The sequence below is a fragment of the Rhinichthys klamathensis genome, unplaced genomic scaffold (assembly GCF_029890125.1).
Source record: "Rhinichthys klamathensis goyatoka isolate OS25496 unplaced genomic scaffold, OSU_Roscu_1.1 h1tg000578l_1, whole genome shotgun sequence".
In the NCBI taxonomy this organism is placed as follows: domain Eukaryota; kingdom Metazoa; phylum Chordata; class Actinopteri; order Cypriniformes; family Leuciscidae; genus Rhinichthys; species Rhinichthys klamathensis.
Window position 1 is genome coordinate 84,057 of NW_026607042.1, and position 21,054 is coordinate 105,110.

Below are 21,054 nucleotides of genomic sequence, written 5' to 3' on the forward strand. Positions count from 1 at the left end.
CTGACAATTTTAGAGATTTCTTCGAGGTTACAACCACGTTTCTCACGTACAGTACACCGCTATCATATTTCTGTGGTACACTGTTTGTCTTCTGAGCTTTCCAGCATGTGACCAACGTTCTTACAAAACCTAAAGCATGCTGAAGTGTTGAGCGCTACACAACTCTGGATCAGCCGGCACAGATTACACTTCACCCCATAACACAACGACAAAATTGCTCAGTTCCCACCCGCAACTTTCCAACTCTGTGGGAAATTGCATGATTCAGGTTTCGGAAAGGCAGTTTATATCATAGAAAATAGTCAAATCTTTAAAAGGTCCCTCTTGCAGAACTGGCCACTCAAGACCAGCAGATCTCATCCTTAGTTGTCCAAAACTGAAGAAACCAACCTCTGAATGATTCTCAAGGTCACTCGGGTTCGAGAACCTCTTCCTGACCCGGTACTTAACCGGTCGGTCCTTATAAAGGACGTCATGAGCTCAGTTTGACCTACAGTTACTAAAAACCAGCCCTCCGCCCAAACATCTGCACAATCCACAAATCCAACACACTTCTCAATTCATAACCCGTCTATAAAGTAACCATGCACAATAAAGAAGTCATGGTGAGGTGGGTCTACACACCCCCGATGCTATGAATATCAAACAGATCAAACATGCAATACAAAAATTAGACCTGTGTAGAAAAACAAAACAAAACAACATATTTATATGTTTATATATTGAACTGGATTTCAGCCAGGGTAATAAATCAATAAAAAAACATGTGTCGGCCACAACGATCATTCGAATGAAGGCAAAATGATCCGAAAATACTTGATTTGCGATATTCCCTGAAAATATTGCGGGACTAGACTAGTATTGCTGAATCCTTGGTGTATTTGTAGTGCTTCGAAATTTAAAATTCATTAAAAAAAAAAACTTGTAAAAACTATTTAAAAAGAGGTTCATACAGTAGCTCTTGATAAATGCACCAGATGTCAAGAGCACAGAATAGAAAATAGGAATACTGTAGCAGTACAATAAAACATATATGATATGAAACGCTTGTCTACATGAGCTTCGTGAGCTTCACACAATAGCTAAACTGGAATAAAAGTAAAACACGTCTGAAATAGTTACTCGGTGGATATAAATTCACCATGTAAAGCTTTGACAGGCACACTGTTGCTGATTTGGCCAAATGTGAATTATTAAAGCAGGGTGAATCTCATGAAAACGTAAGGACCATTATGATTTCTGAAGCATCTAAATCAGCTGGTTTTATACAAGCCAAAAATAGTATCACTCAATCAACCTAAATACATTCATTTATTCCAATAAAACTAGTTTGATGGTTTAAATAAGATAGAAAGAGCTCCTTAAGGTGGCATTTGCATGTTCCCAGTTTGTACACGGCACATGTGCATTACTGTAACACACGTGCATTACTGTAACATGTGCATTACTGTAACACACGTGCATTACTGTAACATGTGCATTACTGTAACACACGTGCATTACTGTAACACACGTGCATTACTGTAACACACGTGCATTACTGTAACACACGTGCATTACTGTAACATGTGCATTACTGTAACACACATGCATTACTGTAACATGTGCATTACTGTAACACACGTGCATTACTGTAACACACGTGCATTACTGTAACACCCGTGCATTACTGTAACACACATGCATTACTGTAACACACATGCATTACTGTAACATGTGCATTACTGTAACACACATGCACTACTGTAACACACATGCATTACTGTAACATGTGCATTACTGTAACACACGTGCATTACTGTAACACACGTGCATTACTGTAACATGTGCATTACTGTAACACACATGCACTACTGTAACACACGTGCATTACTGTAACACACGTGCATTACTGTAACACACGTGCATTACTGTAACACACATGCATTACTGTAACATGTGCATTACTGTAACACACATGCACTACTGTAACACACATGCATTACTGTAACATGTGCATTACTGTAACACACGTGCATTACTGTAACACACGTGCATTACTGTAACATGTGCATTACTGTAACACACGTGCATTACTGTAACACACGTGCATTACTGTAACACACGTGCATTACTGTAACACACGTGCATTACTGTAACACACATGCATTACTGTAACATGTGCATTACTGTAACACACGTGCATTACTGTAACACACGTGCATTACTGTAACACCCGTGCATTACTGTAACACACATGCATTACTGTAACACACATGCATTACTGTAACATGTGCATTACTGTAACACACATGCACTACTGTAACACACATGCATTACTGTAACATGTGCATTACTGTAACACACGTGCATTACTGTAACACACGTGCATTACTGTAACATGTGCATTACTGTAACACACATGCACTACTGTAACACACGTGAATCTCGAGTTTGATTGTAATTCTCATTCTCAGTGATGATTCTTCGAATTAGTGCTTAGGGGAAACATGCTTAATTATTATTCAAAAATTCCTAATGGTCCTGAAAATTGGCTTAATTTTCTTTAAGCATTTATTCTTATTTCTTATTATTGATCTAGACATGTTCTTATGGAAGTTATTTCTGCTACAGAATACAAATAGAAAAAATGTAACCGTTTATATCACAATTCTGACTTTTTTCTCTCAAAATTGCGATTCTCATTTCCGCAAATCAGGTTTCAGGTTTTTTTTTGTTTACACAACAATGATGTACAAAAAATGTACGATTTCTCCTTTGCGTTTTTAACACACACAACAACGTTGTCAAACGATCCCTGTTTACACGGATCTGTGAAAATGACTAAAACGCTGTATTATTCATGCCAGGCCAGTAGGTGGCGACGTCACTTTGTAAGGAAACACTATAGACTGAACACATAATACACATGCGCATGATGTCACCGATTTCACAGATTCACGTTTCTGTAGTTTAAATGGAGACGATAATGGTAAAAACTTGCACTTTGAAATCTGTGTTCAACAGTTTGCGTTTTCAGGCCCACAAAACACCGTTGTCGTCTAAATGAACGGGCAAAACAAAGAAATTGTTTTTTTTATTGATATTAATGATCTTTCCTTATAATAAATGATGTACTTTCTTAATAAACCAGAGAAAGGTTGAGTTGGCTAGGAGCCAGGGCTATGGCCTGTGTTATCTGTGTTCTGAGGAGCAGAGATATGAAGAGACTGTGTGACTGGGAGTCTTTCCTGCAAGAAATAACCATTAGAATCATTGATTGAACATTTGTCTCTTATCCAGAATTGTTAATTGTTTATTTGCCACAACAAAGGTGTTTGGTGTTTAGTTGAAGGCGGTGTGGTGTACCCTGACCTGACTGCATACACGTGCAGAACTTCAGAGAAAAAAGTCTGAATTTTGAGTTATAAACTAGGACTAACTCTTGTCGGGAACAAGACCGCATGCCTTCTTTTCGTGAGATTCACCCAGACTCTCTCTCTGTGTTAATGTACAAACACACTGCGCCTGTTAAACATGATCCGAGAGCCCGACTCACGTACACCACACTATTAATGCGTTCCCACTCTCAGTGTGATCCTTCTGAACACAAACACAGTAATAATCATATCCACCCATCATCAGTTACAGCACAAACACGTTTGTCTTCCTCTAATGCTTTGATTGACACATGCTTGCTCATTTGTTCGCAGGCTAAACACTTTGGTATTGTTCTTAGACTCGGGGTGATTTCTGACACCTAAACAGTGAAACTAGAGGAAGAGGCTGATTGAATATATAATATAATATCTATATTTGTAAAGCAGTCTTTAGTGTGGCGTGTGGGCCTAGAGCCAGGTGAGGAAGGGCTCGCTCTTGTTCAGGACCGACTCCACGTCGTTGAGGATGGGCATGAGGTCGGCCCCCTCCAGGGTGCCCAGGTCCACGTTGGTGCCGGGCATGGAGTCCAGGAAGTCTGGGAAGCGGCTCTGCTGGGGAACGCTCATGCTGACCGGCACGTTCATGTTCTCACCTGCACACGCAACACACAGCTCAGTGAGACCCAGTGCATATCACCCCTCACACACACGCAATCATACAGCATTGATAATAATGAATGTTGATTTGATGACTTGAGCATCATTCCTCATATTAGAGTGATTTCTGAAGGATCATGTGACACTGAAGACTGGAGTAATGAGTGCTTTGATCACAGGAATTAATTACACTCTACTATATATTCACATAGAAAACTGCTATTTTAAATTGTAATAATATTTTTACAATATTACTGTTATTACTGTATTTGTAATCAAATAAATGCAGCCTTGCTGAGCAGAAGAGACTTCTTTCAAAAACATTAAAATCATACTGATCCAAAACTTTTGACCGGCAGTGTATCGGGTAGATTAATTACACATTTGTAATAATGAAGATGTAATTTACCAATACCGGTATATATATATTGGTAAATTGCATCTTCATTATTACAAATGTGTAATTAAGCAGTATGTTCGGCAGTACACTACAATGAAGTTTATGAATTATGAAATTACATATAAAGATGTACTTAAGTTCTACTTAAGTAGGTCAATTTTTTAACTATATTTTTATTTAAAATCATGCAAATATCATTCAATTAAGTTTTAGAAAACATTACATTCAGTTCACACTTAAGTATATTCTTCTGAAGTATAAGTGTAATTATTTTTCACAAAGGCCTTTAATACAAACTGATTTAAATAAAAAAATATATATATTGAATGACACAATGAGAAATCTAATGCAAAATCATAATTTGGAATAATGAGAAATACAAAATGTAGTAATGAAAATGAGATCAGGTGAAGATTTGCTTAGCTGTCATGAAAATAATGTCATAATGCAGTGCAAAATATTATATATATAAACAATCATTATTATTATCAATATTGAAAACAGTTGTGTACAATTCTTTTCAGGATTCTGTGATGAACACAAAGTTCAAAAGAACAGCATTTATTTCAAATAGAATCTTTATGAATCAATTTAATTCATCCTTGATGAATAAAAGTGTTTATTTATTGAATTTCTTTCGCCAAAATTCTTTCTGACCCCAAACTTTTGAACAGTAGTTTATCATTTATACAAAAGCTTTCCATTTCAGATTAAAGCTGTTCTTTTGAACTTTCTATTCATCAAAGAATCCTGAAATAAAAATGTAAATAACTGATAATAATCATAAATGTTTCTTGAGCATCAAATCATCATATTAGAATTATTTCTGAAGAATCACCATTACATTTTAACATATATTCACATAGAAAAAACAGAAAAAAATCTTTCCGATCCAAAACTTGTGACTGGTCGTGTATATAAATATATATTGGTGTGTGATCCAATCAGATGCTGTGTAAGAATGTCTCAACGGCTGTGTTTGCGTCACCTGTGTCCATCTCCTCCATGTTGTTCAGGAAGTCCTCAGGAGTGGTGGGAATACTGTAGCATCCCAGTCCGAGTCCACTGTCCGTGCTCTGCTCTCGGGAGTGATACGGCCCACTGCGCACACACACACACACACTCTTTAGCACAGCGTCACACACTGGGAGCACGCGAGCGGGTGAGGAGGACACCTGCCTGTTGAGGAAGGGGTCGGCGCTGCTGTTGGGCATGTTGGCCTGGGTCATGACCGGAGAGCTGATGGCTGGAGCCACGGGGGCCATGTTATCAGAGTCCATGGGCAGCTGTCGGAGCGCCACCTCCTGGAGAAACACACACACACACTGTAACCCGACCGCAGGCCTCTCGAGCCCCGAGAAACATCCACATGAGGAACTCAAACACTGAGAGGAAGAGCTAACATTTACATTTGCATGCGTTTGTTTAAATAAACCTGACAATCTCTGCTCATAAAACTGGTTTACTGGATGTATAAACTTAAATACACCTTGTATTTCCAGTTATTAATGCTGGTGTGAGTATCAGGAACATAGAAATGTTGATTATAAATTCATTATGTAATACATTCAACAACTCAAATAAAATAGCAGTTGTTAAAGACATTTATATGTATATAAGCCTCATTGAGTTGGGCTGGTGCTTTCTGGTAGTAGCTATATTGTGGAGCGATTAAGTCTTTAATATTTTCCTATTCATATGAAAGTATGAATATGAGAATATTAAATACAATAGACAGTGTATCAATACATCCTACTAGAAATTTTATTTACACACAAAAACTCACTCGCGCTCAAACTACTCATTTAGTTTAGCCAAGGCAACATTTCCAATTTTTGTTTGTTGAAGTATGACTAAATATAAAACTGAAATTAAAATATTACAAATTAATATTAGAATTATATATGTATACACACACACACATATATATATATAATACATTTGTTAGTAATACTTAATAGTTTACTTAATTTGTGCTTTTTATGTTACTTATTTTTTTGCATTTATTGTAAAACACTAAGCATAAGCTTCAGACATACAGTTGCCGTGCCAATAGCCAATAACACAAGATGTAAGCAACATGTTATCATGACTTTACCATGGATTATCCACATTTACAACTTTATTGCCATGACAACATAACAGGTAAACCCATAAGGTGACGGGATTATTTGAGCTTTAAATTGTTTAAATCCTTTTTACAGGTTTACCAATGAGTTTTATCTGAAGAATTAATGTAAATGCTTTTATAAAACGATAAGCTTCCCAGTGAAGCTTTTAAATGCACTGGTCAGAGCAGCTCGGGCTGTTTATATATAGAGATTCAGGGTGGAGTGCTTTTGCAAAAACAGCTGCAAGAATCCAGTCCAGCAGAAACCGTGGAGCACATCCAGTGCCAGAAACCAGTGCCCGACGAATCTTCCTTCAGCCCGAGTTCTCACACAGAAGAGCATGTCCGTGATCAGACACGAGTGAATGGAGCCAGGACTGGTGAATGTAAACACATGCTGCGTGAGGTCTGTCTGCTGCTCTCGTTTGAGTCGTTCCTATAAACCTGAGCTTGATGAATGACGCCGGCACGAGCGCGTGGACCACTAGGGGGCGTCACAGTTCACATCAGCGCTTCCCAGCCTTTCTCTAAGCTGACCCTGGTGTTTAGTAAGAGAGTCATATACTGCATTTCATTCCCCATTTCACCCTTTTGGAAAAAGCACTTCTTATCAAAGACTATGGAATAACACTAGACGGCGCGTCACTCGTATGGTTTTGAATGGGGAAAAGTGCAACGCTCAATATGACGGAATAAGCCCCGCCCTTTAAACAAGAGCCAATCGCCGATCGTTAAGTCATCGCATCACTGCAGTCAGACGTGCATTTCTATGGCGTTATATGTGTGCCTCAATCCTGAGCGAGTAATTGTAAGTTTTGAGCACAGAGAACTATATTTTGCAAGCACATTGCATTATATTTTGAACAGAAATTAACAATCGCAAAAAAAATTTCCATGCTCAATAAATGTATTTGCTATTATCCATATTAACGGGCAATAATAACCACTCTCACGCAGTTTACAGGTGCTCTCTCACAAACTTATTCTCTGCGCTCCTGTCAAGTCCCTCTCTCTCTCTCAACCTCTTAATTCTGTGCGCGCTCAACTCGACACACACACACGCTCGCTCAACATACAACAGCGTTACAAGTGTGCCACAAAATCAACCAATCGGAAAATTAAAGGTCAATTGTGATTGACTGTTGGTCTCCAATCAAATCGAACACTCAAAACTTACAATTACTCGCTCAGGATTGAGACACACATATAACGCCATACATTTCCACTGCGCATTAGCTTGATCCAGCCTGAAATATTGCATTTTCTGTCATTATTTGAGCGTTTGGAAACAAAGTTTATGAGACAGTTGTTGTCCGATTTCATTGGTGATTTAAAATATGAAATTTAATTGTAAGCTTGGCGAACAGTTTTGAAGAATTTGATGTTTCCCCACTCAAAAAGATAGGAGCTGCACTTGCATGACCGAGAGGCGTTTCAAAGATGGCCGCCGAGGGAAATTCTCTTAAAGGGACTTTGCTTTTTAAACTGTACACTGTAAAAAAACGATATGATCAATAAGTCATGGAAACATATGTTTTTTAATTACTTTACCATCAAAATAATGTAAGAATTTTTTAATTTGTATAAGTAATACAAGATTCAACTCGATTTTTAAAGTCGATTTAATACCGTTTTTATAGTTTTACCCCCAGTTTCACAGACAAGGCTTGACTCCAGTCTCAGACTAACATGCATGTTTGAGCTGTTTTAACTGAAAGCAACTTGCACTGGAATATCCAAAAATATGTCATTGTTTTGTCTCAAGATTCACACCAGTAATGTTTTTTCTACACATTTTATTCACATGTTTAAAAGAATCTAAAAAAGTGAAATCATAATCAGTTCCACTGAAACCAACCCTTTCGAGAGCTCTGGTGACCCCTGGTGGGGTTTGGGGATCAGGACATATAAACAGCTCTACACAGCCCTGTGAACAGGGGACGTTTCTGCCTGTATGCTCCACTTGCTGCAGTATTTCTCTGTCCAGCAGACACTCACCTGTCTCAGGAGCTCCTCCTGTCTCCTCTGGATGCGCTCGCGCTCCATCTGGATGCGCTGGAGCCTCATCTTCTGCTGGTGCTGCTGGGCGCTCATGTTCATCATGGGCTGAGAGCTCTGCTGCTGCTGGGAGCCCTGGGCCTGAGCCTGAGCCTGAGCCTGGGCCTGGGCCTGGGCCTGAACCTGGGCCTGCTGCTGCTGGAGGTGCTGCTGATGGGCCTGCTGGCTGAGCACTGAAACACACACACACACACACTTCACTGAGCATCTGACGCATACTGAGCACAACGTTCTTCACTGGCAAGCTCTAAGCTGATCGTCATTTACAAGGAATCGGGCGTCTATAATGAGTGACTGTGAGGGAGTCTTTTTCGCCTTTGGCTTTTGGCTTGCTTAGTTGGGGACATTTCATTTAATATTCAACAATATTATTGATCTCCTGCATTGACACCATTATATGAGAACTGAACTGAGCTGGACGATGACATCACTGTTTTCTCCAGAGCGGCTATATATATAAATGAACTAAATTAATAAATTTTGTACAAAAAAAAATGAAACATCACTGAACTTACTTAAGCTGGACTGTGACGCTATTTTCTTCTGGAAACAAACTTATTATTTTCCTGTTACCTCTGTAAAGCTGCTTTGAAGTCTAGACAGATTTTTACTAATTTCTTCTGTGAGCAGGAGGAATTTAAACAGTTAAACACTGAAAAAAAACTGGCTTCACTGTAACCACTGACTCTGTAGTCAAGTCACATACATCCAATTATAATGTTAGCTGAATTTAGTTCTCATGACCAGGGCTTGACATGAACTGTTGGTTAGTGGTTTTCCAGAGCTACTCAGCATTTTCACTGGCCACAAATTGTGTTGGGAAATTATGTTTTATTAAGGGTGTGACAAAACACTTAGCTCACGAGACGATACACGATATTGGGTTTACAAGAACGAGACGAGATGATATTTCAACATTATTTTTAAGAAACATTTAATGACGAAATATACAAATGGAAAAAAATTATTTCATTTGACTGAAAGTCACAAAATGCAGGTGGATTTTGAAATATATATTCTCAGCATCGTTCCTCCAGTCTTCAGTGTCACATGATCCTTCAGAAATCATTCTAATATGATGATTTGAAGCTAAAGAAACATTTCTGTTTATTTATCAATGCTGAAAACAGTTGTGCTGCTTCATATTTTTGTCGAAACCATGATACATTTTTTCAGGATTCCTTTATTTATTTGAAATAGAAATATTTTATAACATTATAAATGTCTTTACTGACACTTTTGGTCAATTTAAAGCATCTTTGCTGTATACATTTTATTTATTTAAAAAAATTTACCCCAAACTTTTGAATGCTAGTGTATCTTTAAGATTTCAATATGTAAACGAGGTCTGTTGTGATTGGCTAACCTACATGTACCAGTTGATTATTAGGGTGGGCCTCTTCTAGATGCGTATATCAACTCAAAAAGAAAGGTTTGCTTGGCAAAAGGCTTGTCTGAGAATAAAATCACTTGTGAAACAAATCAATTTGCTTTAAGCAGACAGTATGATTTTTTGTCATTTACGATTTTTTGTCAATTGCGTTTTTTACGTTTTGATTTCATTCGTCTCTGGATCGTGAAAAGCTGTTCTGTTTCAGTATAAAGACCGCCTGCTGTCCTCAGAGATCGGAGACAATGTTTGCTTCAAGGACGCCACTGGCAGCGTTTCAGAACTGACCTTATGATCCTCTGCACAACAAGATTCACTTCACTGCTTTACTTCAAACTGAACCCGCTTCAGTATCATAATCTTTATTTTTAATTGTGAAGGGCACGAGTGTTCCTCAGCCCACAGCTCCTGTGAAGAGTGTCTGCGACCCGTGACCATTTGGAGCATGCGTGTGTATCTCTGTGTGTGTGGTGTGTTTATCTGTCGGGTAAACCACTTTCACATGGAGAAAACATTCCTGTAAAGCCAGATGTGGGCTGAAAGAGTCGTGAGATACGGCACAAACAAAGCAGTCTCTCTGCTTCCCGGATCACGGAACGGCTTGTACCGCTCATGGATTCATTATTGTGCAGCTTATTTAAAAATAAAACGACGAATGTGTCACAATGACTGATGATAAGGTGGCTGCAAGGGCCCTAACAACCTTTGGACTCAGTTTGTATTCTCTTTGCTTGGTGAAAATCTCAACAAGTGAAACGAGTCACACTTTATTTTAAGGTGACGTTGTTACATGCACTTACTATAGTAATAACAGAAAATGAAGCATAATTACAAGCAACTAACCTTAAACCAAACCTTAACCCTACAGTAAGTACATGTAGTTGATTAATATTACTCTGATCTCACAGGTAAGTCCCTCAGAGGTAGAGGTAGGTAGTAAATGGTGAAGTGACTGGTGTGCTTAAACAGAAAGGTGCTGATGAGGGTGATCACAGATGGGTGTGGTGATTGTGGAGAGTGAGCCAGGAGGGATTCTGGGAAACGCAGTGTGCTGAGGTGACTGGACTGGTGAATGGAGGTTGTGATAAAATGTACTAAATTGATACAATATACTTATTGTGTACATGCATGTTTTTAAATTGTGCTTACATTGGTGTGCCACAAGGCTCAGTACTAGGACCGTTGCTGTTCACTCTGTACATGCTACCCTTAGGAGATATCATTAGAAAGCATGGCATTAGTTTTCACTGTTATGCCGATGATACTCAGCTCTATATTTCTTCATGCCCAGATGAAACTTACCAATTCACAAAATTAACGGAATGCATAGCTGATATAAAAAAATGGATGACTAGTAATTTCCTACTATTCAATTCTGAAAAGACAGAGATTCTAATTATTGGACCAAAAACTTCCACACGTAATAACCCAGAATACTGTCTAACACTTAATGGCTGCTCTGTCAAGTCTTCGTCGTCGGTTAGGAACCTGGGTGTGCTCTTTGATACCAATCTTTCATTCGAAAGTTACGTTTCTAGTATCTGTAAAACCACATTTTTTCATCTTAAAAATATGACAAATGCGAAACAGTTAGTTCATGAGTTCATGACATCAAGGCTAGATTATTGTAATGCTCTACTGGGGGGTTGCCCTGCACGCTTAATAAACAAACTACAGCTGGTCCAAAACGCAGCAGCTCGAGTTCTTACCAGAACCAGGAAGTATGACCATATTAGCCCGGTTCTGTCAACACTGCATTGGCTGCCTATTAAACATCATATACATTTTAAAATATTGCTGATTACTTACAAAGCACTAAATGGTTTAGCTCCGCAGTACTTGAGCGAGCTCTTAACGCATTATAGTCCTTCACGTCTATTGCGATCTCAAAACTCCGGCCAGTTGATAATACCTAGAATATCAAAATCGACTGCTGGCGGTAGATCCTTTTCCTATTTAGCACCAAAACTCTGGAACAGTCTTCCTAACATTGTCCGGGAAGCAGACACACTCTGTCAGTTCAAAGCTAGACTAAAAACACATCTCTTTGATCTAACATTCACATAACACATTATAGACTTCTATAATTCAATGTTAGGCTGCATAGATTAGGTCAGCCGGAACCGGGAACACTTCCCTTAAATCCTGATGTACTCGTTACATCATAAGAAGGATGGCGTCTACGCTAATATTAGTCTCTCTGTTTATCCCGAGGTTTACCGCAGTCCACCAGATCCAGATCTAAGGAAGGAGCAGCGCCTGGACACGACGCCAACGCAGTCCTGAAGTGTCAACTAGTCTATCCCCTAGGTTTACTGAAGTCGGCCGGATCCGGGCCGTATCCAGATCAGATGGTGGACCTGCACCTGGACCCATCCATGACACATCCCTGGAGTGCCAGCCTCATCAGCCCTGTGAAGGCCTCATCGACACGACAGCCATCGGCACTGATCCTCAACACCTCGTCTCCATACCGGCGTGATGACTCCGACTTCCAACCAGATGAACTGGATAAATATTCTGATTCAATCAGACTGATGACCTGTAATGCTCCTGAATCATAATCACACACTGACCGTTCGTTGGCCAGCGGAGAACTGAGCGACTGAGTCTGGGCCCAGCCGAGGTTTATTTCTCCATTCTGTCACTGATGGAGTTTTGGTTCCTTGCCACTGTTGCCTTGGCTTTTGGCTTGCTTAGTTGGGGACATTTAATATTCAACAATATTATTGATCTGCCTTACTTCAGGTGGACGTTGATGCAATTTTCTTCTAGAAACAAACTTTGTTGTATTATTTTCATGTTATGACTGTGAAGCTGCTTTGATACAATCTGTATTGTAAAAAGCGCTATATAAATAAAGGTCCCTTGACTTACAACCATTAGTTTAATCCTTGTCCATTATCTGTGTTATTTCTCTCCAGAAGTTATGAGTGATAAAAATATCTGTACTCTCAAGCAAGAGCTGGCTGAACTCCATCGAACAAGCGCTTGTCGTGAGCCTCTATTGGCGTTGGGGTCTCGGTAGTTTGTTGTTGTTTCGATCTCTTCAGTTTCTTTTTGAACCCTGAAACAGCGTGCTGTACAAGTAACCTGAGCTATGCCAGTATTCCTTTACATGAATAAAAACTATGAAAAGCAAACTCAGAAAATTACACAAACCTGCAATAATTAAAAGGTAAATTAGACAAATACTTTATGTATTTACTAGTCTCACTTTATTAACCAATGCCTTTACTGTTGATGCCTTGACTTTTGATGACCCGATTCAACCACACTAATAAGGATTAAACTAATGGTTGTAAGTCAAGTCACCTTTATTTAAATAGCGCTTTTTACAATACAGATTGTATCAAAGCAGCTTCACAGTGATAACATGAAAATAAAACAACAGTTTGTTTCTAGAAGAAAATTGCATCATCGTCCACCTGAAGGCAGATCAATAATATTGTTGAATATTAAATTAAATGTCCCCAACTAAGCAAGCCAAAAGCCATAAGCAATAAGCTTTTTGGTTTTATTGCTGAAGTAAGGTGTTGAACTTTCTTTTCCTGTTTCTTATTCTTCTGCGGTTCAGACTGTCAGCACAGCTGAAAGGTTTGTTTGAGCGGCGCCCTCTACTGTACAGATTTTAATATAAGCCTAAGACTTATTCATCTCAATTATGGTGTGAAAGGGCCATTACAGAAATGCAAATTTTTTTTTTTGTTATTAAAAAACAAGCAAGCAAGTCCAGCCCAGATGAGACACAGAGGAGAAAAAATGAACTAAGTAAAGCAATTATTTACCTTTTTTAAGGGAGTAACGCAATATTGTAACGCATTACTTTTAACAGTAACTTTCCCCAACACTGCTAATAAGTACACAGTAGCTACAAACACTGCACATAAAGTGGAACCCAATGTTTTATTAAAAGATTTACAGAAAGGTTTAGAACAAACAAACAAATAAAAAAGAGACTATTTATGTGATCAGGTAATGCTAACCCATGTACTTACCTTATATTAGCCAGTACTTTCTAGGTAAGTACACGTAAGTACTGTACCGTAAAAGGAAGCGTTACAGAGAATTGAGTGTTCTCCAGCTGGAGCTAACTAACTAGCGGTAAATCACTTTATTAGAGAATGCAATACTACTAATAATAGTAATAATATTATCAATAATAATATAATTACAGTAATGTGATTACTTATTTTGCATAGAATAAAGCTTGATCGAGCTTAGGAGTCAGGGCTGTTTTTATTATTGTAACACTATTAGGTATTATAGTCTTATCACTTGCCTGTATTTTGTTCCATAATCATGAAGACTTACAAAAGGAGATGTTTGGAAGAATATCATGGCGGTTACTTTTCATACTGTAAGTTAAAAGGTGAATGAGAACATCTCTGTCAGCTCAATTGTCATGTAAAAAAAAGATTGTAATTTTATACTTATAATAATAGTTTGCAGATTAATATTTTACCATTCTTTGTGTCCTGAAGTAAATGTCCCTTTTTCTGTTTCAGTTCTAAGAAAAGCAGTGGGCCTATTAAACAATGCTTAGAGAGCATTTGTGTGTGATTTGAGTTGGACCGAAATCTGAAAACTTAAAGAGAATGACCTCTTTAGTTGGCTCAAAGTTCATTAAAACAACTATTTCAAAAGCTGAACTGATTTTCTTTTTTTATATTATAGTAAGAATATGTATAACTCAATGTTTTAACTAATTGAAAAAGCTGAATAATCGTTCCAAAATTACTGATTAGTCGGTGAAATAATCGTCGATTAGTCGATTAATTGTTCTAATAATCGTTAGATGAATCGATTATCAAAATAAACGTTTTTTGCAGCCCTAGATTAAGTGCAATGGAATAAAACTTTTTCAGGTTGTTGAGGGTGGTTGCCAAGGCATACACTGATTTCACGCAGCCGCCATTTTGAAATCGTAAGCGAGGCTCCGGTGGGAAGAACCCCGGAAGTACAGATAGACAACAATGCCTTGGACTACCAACCTGAAGCTGCTGCCGCGATTTACACTATTGGATGTTAATATCCAATATAGGATATGTATGTAGTTCGTTACTGCTTCTTTTTTTACGTTCTGAATTATATATAAAAAAATTATTTTATTTATAAACGAATTTCACTGTATATAGTCTAAAATATGAAAGAAATGTATGTACATTTTTAGAATAAATTATTTCTACATTAAACACAACAATACGCATCGCATTCGCGACTCTCCTATGATTAAAGGCGACACTTCCGGTTTTCTTCCCACCGGAGCCATTTCAAAATGGCAGCTGCGTGAAATCAGCATATTGCTATGTGGTTGCTAAGATATTCCGAATGGTTGCTACTGTAAGTGGTTTGTAGGGTGATGTTTGTATAATGAAAGATCTCAAGAAAAATGTTGGGTTCCATTTGATGTATTTGTAATAACTATGTACTTATGCTAGCAATGCCAAGGTCTTGGGTTCGATCCCCAGGGAATGCAATAAATGTGTACCATGAATGCAATGTAATTCACTATCGATAAAAGCTTCTGCCATATGCATGAATGTAAAAGTGCTGGCCCAAGTCAAAAGAGCCCAGACCCAAGAGCCCATCTCTATAATTTTCTTGTCTATAGGTATGGCTCAGGTTCCTCCTTTAAAGTAAAATGAGTCAATAAGTAATAGAATAAGTGATAGCACACCTTTCATCAACAAATGGTTTGATTTGAAATATCACGTTCGAAGTCTGTTTGTTCAATTCCCCCAACCCTACATTTATCCACAGGACCCACATCTTCTTAAATGTGTAAAAGACTCAATCAAACTTACTGGGTGGAAAAAGTTGAGGCCCATCACCCTCTGTGTCTCACAATTCTACTATAAATGGATTTCTGTTGGATAGAGTTACATAATGCACAAGAGAACGGCTTAAAACTGGCACTTAACCAATTTCCTTGTTAGACTACATGCAGTGATTCTTCAGACTTGCTATAGCCATTTTCAGGCCATCAATTGTCCAGCAAACAGGAAGACATCACGTTAACCATCCAAGTGGGTGTGGAAAACAATAAACCAGGTCAAAATGTCAAGAGATACCACGAACAAATCTGCATCATGTACACAAACAAGAAACTAAACCAGAACTCTTACTAAACGCCACAATCATAACTACGCAGGAGCTGAGGACGGTTTGCTTTATTTAAAAGATATACGAACATTTATTTACAAGGAAAAGATCTTCAAAAGGTCATTTTTATGGATGGGGTGGAGGATTTGGCAATCGAGCAGTTGAGGTGAAGCAAAGACGGCCTTATAGGGTAAGATGAAGAGGAGACATTCGCTAGTTCAGACTTTACTTCTGTCACTGAAGTCATCAACTATTTTTATTGCCATCGAGATATTTTGCATTGTGATATTATTTTCCATGACAATTAAAGGGTTAGTTCAACCAAACAGGAAAAGTCTGCAATCTATTGCTACCCATCATGTTGTTCCAAATACTTTTGTTCATCTTAAAAATACAAATGACAATATTTTTTAACCTGAGAGATTTCTGTCCTTCCATTGAAAGTCCATTCCACCAAAACATGCTTGCTTGATGCAGGAGAACCAGTGAGGTTGGGCTTCAGTCAACCTATGTATGTGCTATATGCATGTTTGCTAATCAATGTTTGTGATGTGAAAAAAAAAGCCTATATTAAATCTGTTCATCATATAAAGTGACTGTGTATCTTCCGAAGACTTGAATTAAACCGCTCGATTTAACTTTTATTTCATGAACTTTTTGAAGCTTGAAAGTCTTGGTGGAATGGACTATCGATGTAGGGACAGAAATCTCTCAGGTTTCATTAAAATAACTTGAAAGTGTTACAGGGTTGGAACAACATGAGGGTGAGTAGACAATGACAGAATATTTGGTAACACTATTTTAAGGTGACGTAGTTACAACATGTACTTAGTATTAACAGTAAAATCTAGCTGCGAGCAGCAATTACCGGGGTTCAAACGGTTTAAGGCCTTTATGACATGGTGCTTATGGGGTCTAAGCTGACTCAAAATGTAGGGATTGGTCCTCTGCTGCCATCTAGTGGTTAGAATGGCCATCATAATCATAGGAACATTGTCATTCTTCACCTTTTTAACTGTTATAGAGGAGTTCTACCATGCAATATGAATGTCGTGGCACTTTATTTTAAGGTGACGTAGTTACACATTACAACATGTACTTACTATAGAATTAACAGTAAATTATGCATAATTACAAGTAACTAACTATAAACCAAACCCTAACCCTATAGTAAGTACATGTAGTTAATTAATATTACTCAGTAATTATTTGAGTAAGTACAATGTAACTATTGCACCTTAAAATAAAGTGTAGCCGAATTTTCTTACTTGGGTAAATTTTGTCAACGTTAAAATACTTTGTATTCATATAAAAAGGAATTATTCTGTTATTATTATTCTGGTGTTGTCTGTGGTGCAGAAACTGAACCAATAATTGTGAGGAAAATGTAGTCTCAATGCAAATAATAAATGGTCCTAAAAATAGGTTTAAAATTTAATACAAAATACAGTTTCTTTTCTTTGATTTTTAGGTCAAATGTGACACGGACATTTACTTTTAAATGCCATTTATCTAGAGGTTACCACTGTGAAGCTGCTTTGAAACAATCTGCATTGTGTAAAGCGCTATATAAATAAAGGTGCCTTGACAGAGTTCAGGTGGTTCACTGTCTGAGTCCAACAGGTGTCCCTGTCTCGGTTACTCTCTGTTCCAGTGTGAGCTGCTGGTCCGGATGTGAACCGTGGCTCTGGAGGCGTCCGACACACTCTGCCTTCCAGCCTTTGGCCTCCTGACATCTGAGTGTCACGACAACCCCCATGATGGAAAACACATGCGGAGCAAACAAGGTCCGTGAACGAGAGGAGAGAGAGAGAGAGATCGGACAGAGTCGATTGAGTTGCTGAAGCTACACCACAAAGAACTTCTTGTTTCATTGATTTCCCAGAAACGGCATCAGCTGTCTAACAGGGTCAGCAAAAAACGACAAGAAAAAAGTAAAGGAAAAAACTTCCAGTCCCAAAAATCTGTGAGATTTAAAAGGACATTCTGTCTCAACAAGAGCTCGTAATCAAAAGTTTTAGCTAACAAAGCCCATATCTCACTCCATTGACATTACTTTATATTAGTCCTACTTTATATTAGGTGTCTAACTATTTTTATACTTTTCCGGCTTTGGTTTGGTGGTATGGGTAGGTTAAGGTTTAAGGGCGGGTTAAGGGTAGGTGTCGGGTCAACAGCATTATTACAGATGTCAATTCCAGAAAATAATTACATGCAGTTTTTTTAATATAACTACAATGTAAAAAAAAACATGTATTTACACAATAAGTGCAATTTAAAAGTTACATAATTAAACACTATAAAGTGGGTCCATATGAGTCACTATTGCTTCTTATGTTGAATATCTACATACCATATCATAAAGACACAAAAGGACATTTATATATTTGTCTGAGCTCTATCTCCACTATGGGTGTTGTATACCAGAATCGACAATAACTGTGATACTACTCTTCTGACAATATCTTTTTTATATGTACATTTTTTTTAGAGATAATATCATTCATGTGAATTGTTTTGCTCACGATAATCATATAGTGAAAATCTAATATTGTGACAGTAACTAATGTCTTCAATTATGAACAATAGTAGGTTGAAACTCGATGCCAATGTTCCCCAACTTTATGGGGTAAACTAAACAACATATTGAGCACAGGTTATTTCTAATATTTATTTTACAGGCTAGAGGAACAAAACATGTCAGTCAGCCATCCATAACTTTACAGATATTTTCTAGCCTGGTTAAAACCAGAGCATTCTCAGTTGTAACTGAGTTATGGTCTGGCAAAGCGTCATAGACAAATCATTTCCAGAGGGGCGTCACCAACGGACGTCGCGGATAGACCTAAACCCAATCAGAGCGATGAAGGAGATGACGTATGCAGAGCGGCGGAGACACATCTCCGAGTGTTGTTCTTTGCTCGGTTTTTAACTAAAAGGAAACGTTCAATGGCTTTGTTCAAAGCCAATGTTTTAATGGCTTAAAACAGACGCGAAAGCTGATTGGAACGAGTGATGTTCGACGGCGGCATCCATCTTTGTAATGTAGGCTACAAAATCTGCTTCAAAATCCCAGCGCTGTCCTCATCGTGTAAAGCCCGCCCCAACGCTTCTGATTGGTGCCGCGATTTCGGCGGATTGGAAATGGGCTTGAATGAGCTCTTTGCCAGACTAACTTTCAGAGCAAATCTAAATTTGCCGGAAGTTGTCTGGGTTTTTCCAGGCTAGATATTTTCACCAAAAAATACAAATTATTAGATCAGACTTTCAGTTGTTGGTCATTGGCAAAAACAAAATATTTAGTACCATTGAAAAATGAACATTCGGTCATCATTTACTTACGCTCATGTCGTTTTGTCCATACAATGAAAGTCAATGTGGTCCATTGTTGTTTAGTTTAAAAACTCGTCAAAATGTGTTTTGCAGAAGAATGAAAGTCATAAAGGTTTGGAAAGACATGAGGGTATGGTGATGACAGAATTTGAATTGTCCCTGGAAATGGTCATCAAGGATCATTGAGTTTTTATAAGGGAAATGATCACTGATCAGGCCAACAAGTATTAGCATGTAGCGCAAATCATCTGTGGATCATTACACTCTCAGGGGACATGTCAACAACACAACACATGCTAGTCACAGCACTAGAACAACACCCTCATGCCATTTCATCATACTGTGGGTTTAGATTAGTGGCAGTGTGGGAAACGGGGGTCAACCGATCAAGAATGGGACTGTGGGATTTGAGTGGGGCGGCAGGATGTGGAAGAATTAAATGACTGGATCAAGCTACTGGGCTGATTGGACTCCAGGAACTCGAGAAGGGAGTACTCACCCACCCGCGGGTCCAGCCATGAGGTGCTCTGGGTTTTGTGGTCAATGAAGTATGTTTCTCCCTGAGGGGTGACGGCCTGCTCCCAAGCCTCGGGCAACTGTCCTGTTCAGCAACAGCACAACAGCTAGAGATCAGCCGGCAGCCTGACCCACTCCAGAGCGGTGACCACAGAAGAGTAGCACTTCATTTACGGCACTACTTCAATGTCCAAAGGGGCAAAGCAGCTTGTCACTGGTGCAGGACCCTTAAGGGAACATGCTTGTACCTTATTTACCCCTAAAAGGGACATACACCTTAAGGGTACATCATACAAATAAACACCTTTTATGGGTAAAAAAGTACAAAATTGTCCTTTTAAGGGTACCAGCGCCAAACTGTTGTGTGCAATTTCTTTTTTCTGACAGTGTAGGGGTTTGAGTTTTTAATCAAAATGTAATGACTTGTGTTGTGTTGGCCCTAAAATGAATGGGCTTTTCTGTTAATGTAGCCAGGGTCAAATAGCAGTGTCCAATATTATAAAATATAATACAGACCACTTTTCAAGAACCAATCAAATCCCAATGAATAAAATCCATGGATGTGAAAAAACGAAGTATACAATTTTCAAGAAAAGTTTAAATGGGTTTAAACTTTTTCAATTATGTCATGAGGTGTAACCAAGTAAAAAGTTTTTTAAATAATTTTTTACTTATTAATCAATGTCATTAAGTTTTCGGTAAGTTTTGGTGGCACATTTTACAACCTGAACTATCCTTGTTTTGTCATAAAAAAAGTCAAATAAACAGAGTCATCTCTATTACATAATTTATGTATCAAATTTAAAAGCATCCTCGTCGTTTAAGATGTATATTCACTGTATGAATGTACTGCACTTTTTAATGTACGTTTAAATACATTAAAAATGAGCGTCACATCATTGACCCAAACCACACATTCATGCTGGGCTTAATTTCAGCTTAAGAGCTAAAGAAGCAGAACAGCTGCTTGTAAAACTGAGTGTGATGCAATATGTCCATTGTTATCAACTGCAAGGAGAAAAAGATACGGAACAAACTATAGAGTTCAAATAGGAGTGGAAAAGACTGGGGAAAACAGGACCTTAGGCCCTGCATTAGTGTCAACTGTCAATTACCTATAATCCCT

At 38.2% G+C, this 21,054-nt stretch overlaps 1 protein-coding gene across 3 annotated transcripts in view; it reads right to left on the reverse strand.

Moving 5' to 3' along the window:
• Nucleotides 1–3,434: 3,434 nt before the first annotated feature.
• wwtr1 (WW domain containing transcription regulator 1) overlaps nucleotides 3,435–21,054 on the reverse strand; it is a 54,918-nt gene continuing 37,298 nt past the window's right edge. Inside the window, exons 3-7 of one of the 3 annotated variants that reach the window (XM_056240007.1) lie at nucleotides 19,912–20,013; nucleotides 8,525–8,757; nucleotides 5,596–5,717; nucleotides 5,405–5,517; nucleotides 3,435–4,012 (exon numbers count right to left, since the gene is read on the reverse strand). In XM_056240007.1, coding sequence (XP_056095982.1) covers nucleotides 3,828–4,012; nucleotides 5,405–5,517; nucleotides 5,596–5,717; nucleotides 8,525–8,757; nucleotides 19,912–20,013 — 755 coding nt within the window. In that variant the 3' untranslated portion in view covers nucleotides 3,435–3,827. Of the gene's footprint in view, nucleotides 4,013–5,404; nucleotides 5,518–5,595; nucleotides 5,721–8,524; nucleotides 8,758–19,911; nucleotides 20,014–21,054 lie in introns of all 3 variants that reach the window. The other 2 variants (XM_056240006.1, XM_056240008.1) reach the window with 2 other exon arrangements.